General features: G+C 47.4%; 1 protein-coding gene across 4 annotated transcripts in view; it reads left to right on the top strand.

Moving 5' to 3' along the window:
- The window catches only part of Galnt17 (polypeptide N-acetylgalactosaminyltransferase 17), a 440,346-nt gene extending 433,615 nt beyond the window's left edge, over positions 1-6,731 (top strand). For all 4 annotated transcript variants that reach the window (XM_031338128.1, XM_031338130.1, XM_031338129.1 and 1 more), the window contains 2 exons: positions 3,781-3,948; positions 5,124-6,731. In XM_031338128.1, the coding sequence (XP_031193988.1) occupies positions 3,781-3,948; positions 5,124-5,252 (297 nt within the window). In that variant the 3' untranslated portion in view covers positions 5,253-6,731. The remainder of the gene's footprint in view (positions 1-3,780; positions 3,949-5,123) is intronic.
- Positions 6,732-11,029: the final 4,298 nt, after the last annotated feature.

The following is an 11,029-nucleotide window of genomic DNA, read 5'->3' as shown; positions in this document are numbered from 1 at the left end:
GAGGGGAACCTGGGAAAGGAGATATTGTAAATAAGAAAATATCTAATAAAAAAAAGAGTTGCCATGATCATGGTGTTTTTTTGGCAGCAATAAAACCCTAAGACATCTGTCAACTTGACACAGTCTAGAATCACCTGAGAATGAAGTCTCAATTGAGAAATTATCCATATTACATTGGCTGGTGGGACTGTTAATGAATGTAGGAGAGTCAAGCCTACTATTGGCAACACCATTCCCTAGGCAGGTGGCCCAGGGCTGTATGAGAAAGCTAGTTGAGCATGAACCTGTGAGCAATCCAGGAAGCAGCACTTCACCATGGTTTCTGCTTCAAATTCTTGCTTGTGTCCCTCCCCAACTTTCCTGTCCTGATGGACTGTGCCCTGAAGTATAATTTGAAATAACCTCTGTCTTCCCCTAAGTTGCTTTTGGTCAGGTGTTTAAATCACAGCAATGGAAATAAAAGTAGAACACTACCCCTCCTTACCGGCCCACTTGGGCACCAACAAGCTGGTAAGCTTGGGCTGGTATCTGATTTTTGTTGGTTTTAGCATGGAAGGCCTCATGGTTTTCATGCCCCAACAGACCTCAGAACGGAACCTCTAACTCCAAGCAGCATTAAGCTCTGCTCTTTAAACATCTGGGTCACAGATATGCTCAGTTAATTAATGTTCTTAGCACCACTCATTTGCCTGCTGGATAATAGATTGATTCATAATTTCAATAAGCAGCTGTGTATATCTTTCCCTGGAACATAAAGGCAGCTTGCTGTCATTCATCAATTTGCATTTGGGTGAATTGAATCACACTTGAGGCAGTGTTGTTTAGGGAGGGGAAGGGGGGTGCTTCTGGGTTTCTTACCATTTTACCTCAGACAATTAGTCTGATTTGGAACTAATTTGCGTATGGAGCACACATTCATGGCATCTCTCTCAAGGACACTTAATAAGCTCACTATCACTTCTTCAAGGGGAGCAGGAAGGCTCCCTTGGGGAGATCAGAGCCAAGGGTTTCTGAATAGCTTTCACCAAGAGATGAGATGCCCTCCAGAAAAATCTTATCACCTGAGGAGTCACTCCTGCTTCTGATCAGTCTCCTCACATAGCGGTTCCTTTGCCTATGCTGTGACAAAATCACCCCACAACAAAGCTCAAGGAGGAAAGGACTTGCTGGGGCTCACGGCCTTAGGTAGTGTGTTGGCGACAAAGGTTCTGTGGCATAGTGGCGGCTGGCTACGTGGACTCCGTGGCCAGGAAGCAGAGAGAAATGAGAGCTGGTATTCAGCCCACTCTCCTCTTTTTAAGGAGTCAAGAACCCCAGGCTGAGAATGGTGCCACCCACATTTAGGACGGGTCTCTTCACATCAGTTAACTCCCAGAAAAACTGGGCGTTAACTAGCGGGCTTGTCCAGAGGTTTGTATCCTAGATTATTCAAGACCCTGTCAACTCAGTGATTGAAAGTAGTCATTGTAGTCTGTTCTTTTCTTGGTTGATTCCTAAGTAGAACTTCCCAGTCTCTCTGGAGGATTTGGGGATTTTTTTCCAACCGTCTACAGACACACACCTCTTCTGTTTAGCTGCTCGAGTCACAGGAGCCTGACATTTGTGTACCTGTTATATGCCAGCGAGCCAGCCAGATGTCAGTTTCTTCACCTATAGCCTGAGAGTCCAACCCCTCCACATGGGATCCTTTTTAGGGAACACAAACCACCAAACCATTTAGTTGTCCCATACAATCATGAGCAATAATAAGTGTACATTTTTTTATGCAGCACTTATTAAGTGTCACAGAGATGCTGCTCCTGTGATGGACTCTGTCTTGGGAAAGAGGTCAAGCCACACTATCTCTGTATTGATTAGACAGTACTCCGTAGCAATGATAGAATCTACTATCGCCAGATTGTTAAATTATATTATTTCTTTCTTCTTCTTTTTTTTTTTTCAAAACAGGATTTCTCTGTGTAGCCTTGGCTGTCTTGGAACTCACTCTGTAGACTAGGCTGGCCTCGAACTCAGAAATCCACCTGCCTCTGCCTCCCAAGTGCTGGGATTAAAGGCGTCTGCCACCACCACCTGGTTTATTTCCTATATAGTACTTATAATGTAAAGTATACCTTAAATATATAACTAATATAACTAGTTGCCCCAACAATTCTATTTTCTGGACCAGTACCATGGCTTAGATAAGAAGTGTCCTCTGAAAATGAGTGTATGTTGAAAGCTTGGAGCTCTAACCTACAGAACTGTTGAGAGGTGAATGGATAATGAGGGCTCTAACCTAATCAACTGTTTGACCCATTGATGGAACCACAGGTTCATGACATTGTAGGGAAGTGGTTTGAATTAGGATGTCATCTTAGTTAGAGTGTCATTGCTGTGAAGGGGCACATGACCAAGGCAATTCTTACAAAGGACAGCATTTAGTTGGGGCTGGCTTACAGTTTCAGAGCTTCAGTCCATGATCATCATGGCAGGAAGCATGGCAGCGTACAGGCAGACATGGCGCTGGAGACAGAGCTGAGAGTTCTGCATCTTGATCCAAAGATAGCAGAAGGAGACTGTACCACATTAGCTTGAGCTTATATATGAGACCTCAAAGCCCACCTCTGCAGTGACACACTTATTCCAACAAGACCACATGCCCTAATATTGCCACTCCCTTTGGGCCAAGCATACAAACACTATGAGGGCCATTGCTATTCAAAACACCACAAAAGGAGTACTCGTGACTGTAAGATCATCTTCCCAGTCACCTCTTTCCTTCCTGGCTTTCCTAGCCATTACGAGGTGAGAGGGTTTGCCCCGCCCCATGCTACCTTCCACACAGAGAATAAGCCAGAAACAGCAAAGCCAAGTGCTCCTAAACCCGTGAAACTGTGAGTCAAGTGAATCTCTCCTCCTTTAAATATTGGGCTCAGTGTCTTCTCACTGGTGACAAACAACTGGTGTGGCAGCTGGCTTTGTCTGGATTCATTAGGCCCCTTCTGTAAATTCAAGGCCTGGCTGAGCTACGGAGAAAGTTCAAAGGCAGCTTAGAGAGATCCTGCATCCAAGTCAAAAACTGAAAAGAGGGCAGACGGGGTAGCTCAATAGTGGAGTGCTTGCCTCACATGTATGAGGCCCTGGATTTAATCTCCAGTACCAGGAAGGAAGGTGATAAGGGAAGGAGATGGTGGGGTGGAGAATGGAAGGAAAGCAATGAGGGATGGAGGGAGGGAGGAAGCAAGGGAGGGAAGAAGGAAAAGAAAAGGAAAGAAAGAGAGAGAGAAAAGAAAGAAAGAGAGAGAAAGAAGGAAAGAAAGAAAAAGAAGGAAAGAGAAAAAGAAAGAAGGAAAGGAAGAAGGGAAGGAAGGAAGGAAGGAAGGAAGAAAGAAAGAAAGAAAGAAAGAAAGAAAGAGAGAGAAAGAAAGAAAGAGAGAAAGAAAGGAAGGAAGAATGAAAGAAAGAAAGAGAAAGGAAAGAGGATGTAAGGAAAGTAGGAAGATGGGAAGGAAGAAGAAATAGGGGAATAGAGAAAGTGATGGAGAAGTAAGGAGGAGGGAGAGAAGAGGAGGTGGGGGGAAGGAGGGGAATAGAAGGAGAGGAGAAGGGAGTGACATGGTATATCTATGACCAGGCTCAGCTAGCCTAGTGTCCTAGGTTCTAGAGCAGGCTGTCCTATGTGTCAGACACTCGAAGACAACTGTGGAACCCACAGAAAACTGAGGTAGAGCCGGGGACCTGGGCCATGGCACCTTGTGGTCTCACCCTTTCTTCTCTCTTGCCACTCTCCTTCCTCTACAGCTCGCCCGCTACACCAAGGAAGGCTTCCTGCACTTGGGTGCTCTGGGGACCACCACGCTCCTCCCCGATACCCGCTGCCTGGTGGACAACTCCAAGAGTCGGTTGCCGCAGCTTCTGGATTGTGACAAAGTCAAGAGCAGCTTGTACAAGCGCTGGAACTTCATCCAGGTGAGCTCTCAGGGGACAGGGCTGGGGGAGGAGCAAGTGTCGATGCTACCAGTCACAAGATGGCCCCAGAAGGGCCACAGGATAGTTGGTGTCCCTAAGACTCCCTGTACAGTGCCACTGGGGAGTCAGATCTCCCAGCCCTAAGCCAAGATCATAGGAGACCCAATCATAGAAGGACTGAAGGAAGGATTTCTGGGAGATGTAGTCTGCCTGATTCCATCGCCAGTGTTGGGGATGTTTAGGATAAGTCTGTAGAGTGGATTCCTGAATGCTACTAAACACTCTCCATCAGGATTGAGAAAGTCAGATCTCAAATAACCCTGGAAATCTCTGTATGTGTACCTTCTCCTATGTATGCAGGTATACATATACATACATGTGGAGGTCAGGAGCAAACCCTCAGGCACTAACTACCTTGTTTGTCATTAGTCTGTTTTTGAGATTTTACTTTTCTTTTCTATTATGTGCATGCACATGAACGTGGTGCTCATGGAGGCCACCAGGAGGTTCCGGAGCCTCTGGAGCTGGAGTTACAAACTGTGGGAGCTGTGCAATAAGTGGGTTGGGAACTGAACTTCGAACCTCTGGAAAACCAGCAAGTGTTGTTAACAGCTGAGCCATGTTTCTTACCCCCTCCAGCTCCCACCTTGGTGGTGGTGGTGTTTGATATTTGTTTTTGAGACAGAGCTCTCACTGGCTTGGAAGTTGCCAAGTAAGCTAGGCTAGCCAGCCAGTGAGCACCAGGGTCTTTCTGTCTACACATCACCATCCCAGCTCTTTTATATAAGTGCTGGCAATCAAATACTCAGGTCTGCATGCTTACATGGTAAGTACATGTGTGTATACACACACACACACACACACACACACACACACACACATATGTATCAGTCAGAGGACAATTTATGGGATTTTGTTCCTCTCTTCCATTATATGGGTCCCATAGATGGTGCTCAGGTCACCAGGCTTGGCAAGCTATATCACTATCCTGACCCCAGGAAACCTCTATTCTGCCCCAGTCACCACCACTCAAACTGGGTGACACCCTTGGGCCCCTCTAATGTGGGAGCACGTGGGTGGGATTTGTTTCCCCCAAGAGAAGCCACAAATACAGGAGCTGTGATGAAGTGTCTCTACCAGCCTCTCTCCTTGCTTCTTTCCTTATTTCCTCACAGAATGGAGCCATCATGAATAAGGGCACAGGGCGTTGCCTAGAGGTGGAGAACCGGGGCCTGGCCGGCATTGACCTAATCCTTCGAAGCTGTACGGGACAGAGATGGACAATCAAGAATCCCATCAAGTAGATGGATGGAAGGAGGGCACATGGAGTCCAGACCCAGGGTGGGGCCTGGCCATCCTCAGAACCAGCCACATGGTGGAGAGACAGCAGGCACCCAGCGGATGATCTGTGAACCTCTCAGAGCTCCTCCAGGGCAGCTCTGGATAAAGATGTTAAGTCCCCCTCAGGCATTCTGCCTGTGTACTTTGAAGATCTCCCCCTTATTCTTATCTGGGGACCAGGGGCTACAACTTCTGGGTACTAAGGGGTGAGGCTGCTCATATCTCTCCACCGTATCATCTCCCACCCCAGCATCAGCAGCTGGGTTCTGGCAGGGCCCCTCCTCTCTCTCTCTCTCTCTCTCTCTCTCTCTCTCTCTCTCTCTCTCTCTGTCTCTCTCCTCTCCTCTCCTCTCCTCTCCTCTCCCTACCTTCCCTCCCCTCCCTCCCTCTCTCCCCACTCTTCTCTCTCATCCTTTGCTGCAGCTGCTTGTGTAAGTCACCCCTGGACGTCCAAGGACATGGAGGACAATGAGGGCTTTAGCCATATCCTAGCTCCTCCCTCTTGGAGAAGGAAGTCGTGAGACCCCAAGACTCCATCTCTCCTGAGGACACTCTGGCCCAGAGGCCTGTTTGTATGCCAAGGTAGCAGCCACACAGACCTTCCCAGCAAGGTGACTTTGAGACAACAGTTTTGGACTCCTCTGGATTGTTCTCGGGGTTCCCTGTCCCAGTCACCTGGAGTCCTAAATACGAACAGCATCAGCACTTGAGCCTGTGTCTAGAGGGAGCCAGAAGTCAGCAGATCATGCTGGATGCTCCCAGGACCTGGCTGGTACAGCTCTGCTTGCCAAGGACAAGGTGCCCTGGTTCTATGGAGCAGCAAGGGTCTTCCATGCAGGACATAAGGGCCACAGAGTTGGCCCAGCGATGGGCACCAGGGCCCTCTGCGATGCTTATTGCTCAGCTCATTTCACCCCATGCTTCGCTGGCTGATGGGGGACAGAAGCAGCCATTTCCTCTTTTAAGAGTGATTGCTTCTTTCCAATTGCCCTCTGGTTAGGGTGCACTTATAAATCAGAGTTAATATATGGATGTGTCTGCATGCACGGGAAAGTGGGAGTGTGCCTGCCTGAGTGATGTGTGTGGCTGGGTGCGTGTTTGAGCGCTTGAGCGTGTGAGTGTGCTCGAGCAGTAGTCTTGGGCTTGTAGCTTCATTTGCTCAGTGGATAGGGACAGGGATGCCTAGAAGAATGGGGACAGGAGACATGTCCCTGGATGCCCAGAGGACATGGCTGGGTCTTACTTACTTACATGCTAGGGTACCCTTTCTCTATCCCCTCCCCCAATCCACTACTGTCCTTGGCCATCTCCTGCCCACAGCCAAACCCTGTAGGTACCCAGTGTGGGATCCAGTATCTCATTCGGTGGTATCTTTATTGTTGATCATCTCCTCCCTCCATCTCCCCTCCTTGTGAAATAAATATGTTAGCAATCCCACAATGCACCTTTCTGCCTCACCTGCTCTTTGGGCTTTGTATTGTTTGCTTGGGTTGTTGTTACTTTGCAGTTGGGATTCAAGTCAAACTCAAGCACCCCACCTGGGCAAACTACATACCCAGTGACAGTAGGGGAATTTCTGAGACGTGGTGGAGGATTTTTAGGTTTAAAGGCAGTTGAAACTCATTTTGTTTTGAGACAAAAACCTCACTCTATAAAGACCAGGGATCAAAATACTCTGACAAAAAAAAGCAGGTTAGGAAGGAAAGGGTTTACCTGGCTCACAATTCCAGGTTATGATCGATCATTTCGGGGAAGTCAAAGCAGGAATTTGAAGCAGCTGGTTACATTTATGTCCACAGTCAAAGTCAGGAAGAAATGAATGCATGCGTGCTTGATTATGCTCAACTAAGCTTCTCTGCTTTTATATAGTTCAGGGTCTCCTGCCTAGGGAATTCTATTGCCTGCAGTGGATTAGGTCTTCCCAAATCAATTAACTTCATTAAGACAGTCCTCATAGACCTTCCAACAGTATAACCCAGTATAGACAATTCTTATTGAGGCTCTCTTTCTGGGTGATTCCAGATTGAGTAAAGTTGACAGTTAAAGCTGACCATCATTGCCACCATAGCTGTGTGGATTTGGTCTTCTTAAAGGTAAAAAAAAAATAAGCATACAAACAAATTCTCACAAAGATTGCCTACTTTTACACACAGCATCTATTCAAGCCTGCACAGAATTTGGTATTTGACACTAGCTCCCCATTGCCCTAGCTGACGTCAGATTAAGAAGGCCAAGTTGTTCAGAAAACAGTGAGGCTGGTGCTGAGACCTGGCCTAGACACCTGGTCTTCCCCTTCTATTACCTTCAGCAACTTCAACTGTCTATAGTGCACACAGTAGCTCCAGGTGTTCATAGAGAAGTTGAACCCTATGAGATGCCTTGTTATGGTCATGGTGGGCCCCATGTCTCTTTTGTAGGAAGAAGCCAGGAGGCACCATCTTAGTTGATGTCTGAACACACACACACACACAGAGAGAGAGAGAGAGAGAGAGAGAGAGAGAGAGAGAGAGAGAGAGAGAGAGAGAGAGAGAGAGAGAGAGAGAGAGAGAGAGAGGAACAAAGGCACAGATACACAAACAGACAGACAGACATAGATGTGGATATAGATGTAGATGTAGATTTAGATATCAGTGGCCGTATTCTTCATGTGCCCTTTGAGACTTGGGCTATGACAGCATACTCATGAAAAACATTTATCTTTAGTTGTCACCTTAAGTACTAGAGTCTGAGAATTCCGGGTTCATGGAGCAATGGAGACAGGGAGGAGACAGTTGGCAGGCAAAAGAACACGCAAGCTACATTTGGGCTCCTGTATAAAACCTCCTGAGGTTGCATCCACATGGGGTACAGTGGGACTTCAGTATCACAAGGGTACATGGGGTCATGGGACTTCAGTACCACAAGGCAGTGGGGCAGGATGTCTGGCGGCTGGCTGGCTTGCTATGTGGTGGAAAGTGTTGGGTATGGTCTCTTGTGGGGCTAATTCCCTATGTGTATTGGTACACAAACTTTAAATCTGAGCACAAGTCCTTGGTCCCAGGGTCCTGGAGTTGAGCTGGCCATTCCTGTAAGCACTACATGTCAATAACTTTCTCCCAAAGCCTAGGGATCCCTAGAGAAACCTACCAAAGTACAGGGTCAGCAGCCGGGTCATCCTATGGTTCTATCTGGTGACATAGGTTGCAAGTGACTAGAGGTCAAGGAAAAAGAGAGGAACTGGTGAAGCCAGAGAGAGGGGACAGAGAGAAAGGCAGAAGTGCTTTGAATATGAAATGTCCCCAGCTAGCAGAAGGCTGTTAACCTTTGGGGGTGGTGAGACCTTACTGGAGGATGAGTCACTGGGGGTGGGCTTTTAAGGCCTTATGTTTTTAATTGGGGTACATGTATACATATCCACATTTATGTATGTTTGTACACATGGAACATAGAACATATGGAAGCCAGAGAATGATCATAGGTGTTAGTCCTCATCTAATGTTTGAGTCCTCTTGCTGCCCACCACTCTTTATGCCAGGTTACCTGGCCCATGACCGGGAACTCTCCTGCCTCTGCCTCCCATCTCACTGTAGAAGCACTGGGATTATAGACATGTGCTACCATAGCCAGCTTTACATGGGCTTGGGGGATCTTGTGCAGAAAGTGCATAACCCACTCAGCTATCTTCCCTGAAATTCTTATGGTATAAGAGGTCCCACCAACTCTCTACTTCTTGACTATGGATGCAATGTGCCTAGGCTGCTCACACCCCTGCAGCCATGCCTTTCCTGCCATGATGACTGCATGCCTTCTCAAACCACGAGTGGATATTTGGGGGGTGGGGGTTGGTTGGTTTGTTTGTTTTTAAATCAGGTGTTCTATTACAGCAAGAAGTAAATTTGTTAACAGAACCCTGGGGGGAACCTTTGGTCCTAAGTCCTTGGGAGTGCTTGGATATCCCAGGTGCTATCTTGCATAGTAATGGCAGGTTAGCAAGCTTCAAGCATGCGGCTCAAAGAAAGCTTGTGGTCTTTCACCAAAGACTAGTATATGGCACAGCCGACAAGTGCTGTATCATTTTCTCACTCTCAAGATCACCTTGGCCTCACAGGTGGGTATGGCTGAGTGTGCTGGGCTGTGGTAGTCCAGTTCACTGCCTCCTTCTTCCTCATATTGACCCACACACATTCCTGTGTATGACCCTTTCTTTGTCTTTTGTCCATTCAATCCCTTAATCTCACAAATAATATTTCTGGTAAGTGCCCAGGCTATCGAAGCCCATGTCTTTGAAGCTATGTATTGTGTCTCAAGTGTTTTCATGATGACTGTGCTTAACTCTGGGGCCCAGAAAAGTAACAACATGAAGGTGAGCATGTTGATACATGTCTGTGATCCCAGCTTTCAGGAGGCTGAGGCAGGAGGTAAACAATGAGTTTGAGGCCAGTTATATTGTTAGTACCAGGCCAGCTGGGAATGTATAGTGAGACCCAGTGTCAAAAGCCATGAATGAGGAACAGTGAAAGGAAGGAAGAAAGGGAGGGAGGGAGGGAGAGGAGGGAAAGAGGGAAGGAAGGAGGGAAGGGGAGGGAGGGAACCAAAGAAAAAAGGAAGGAAAGGATGGAAGAAAGGAGATAGGGAGGGAGGGGAGGAGGGAGAGAAGGAGGGAGGGAGAGAGATGGAAGAAGTGATAAGAGAGAGAAGAGAGAGGAGAGAAGAGAGGGAAAGGGAAGGAGGAGAAAAAAGAGAAGAAGGGGAGGAAGGAGAAGGTAAAGGGGAGGAGGTAGCTATAGACAAGGCAGAGACAACAGTATGGAAACTGGAGGTCATCTTGCCATCCCTACTGTAAATTCATCTCATTGACCTAACATTTCCCACTGCTACAGAAAAACATTCCCATTTTACAAAGTGAGCCCCACAAAGCCAGGCCACTCTGCTAGGACCGCGAAAGCATAGATCATCCCCAGTTTATAGGCAAAGCTCCTTCCCTGAACCTTTCTGGGCCACTTCTATGGGACAGATTAATGACAGCTGGAGGGGGCAGAGCTGTTGGAGCCTGCTGAGCCGGCCAGGTGGTTCTGAAGCCTGCTCACTGCCAGCCTCCTGTTCTGATTGTTCAGTGCCTCAGATCCTGTTCTGCTGGCTCTTCTTCTCCTTTGAGCCCTCAACTGCAAAATCTACTTTTTCATCAATCACACAACTTTTCTAGATCTAAGTTAGGGGGCCAACAGGAGATTTTTCATTCTGTAAAACCATTTCAGTGCCAGTTGACAAGTGTATTCAATCACTTCTCCTGTGGGGTGGTTTGCACAATTCCTTTTAGAAATTAAAGCCAGGCAGTGGTAGCGCACACCTTTAATCTCAGCACTTTGGGAGGCAAAGCAGGTGAATCTCTGAGTTCAAGGATGGCCTGGTAAGTTCCAGGACAGCCAGGGCTACCCAGAGAAACCCTGTCTTGAAGAAAAAGAAATTAAAGAAAGACATGTACAACAGAGAGAGAGAGAGAGAGAGAGAGAGAGAGAGAGAGAGAGAGAGAGGGAGGGAGAGAGGGAGAGAAAGAGAGGAAGAGAGAGAGAGAAAGAGAGGGAGAGAGGGAGAGAGAGGGAGAGAGAGAGAAAGAGAGAAAGAGAGAGAGAGAGAGAGAGAGAGAGAGAGAGAGAGATCGATCCAGTTTGAGTTCCCAGTACCCATACTGCAATTCACAACCACTAGTAACTCTAGTTCCAGGGAATCTGATGTCCTCTTCAGCCTCTGTGGATGCTATATG

Source organism: Mastomys coucha, unplaced genomic scaffold (genome assembly GCF_008632895.1).
Source record: "Mastomys coucha isolate ucsf_1 unplaced genomic scaffold, UCSF_Mcou_1 pScaffold22, whole genome shotgun sequence".
Classification (NCBI taxonomy): domain Eukaryota; kingdom Metazoa; phylum Chordata; class Mammalia; order Rodentia; family Muridae; genus Mastomys; species Mastomys coucha.
Note: the sequence above shows the minus strand (reverse complement) of the source record. Positions and strands in the feature narration are given on the sequence as shown.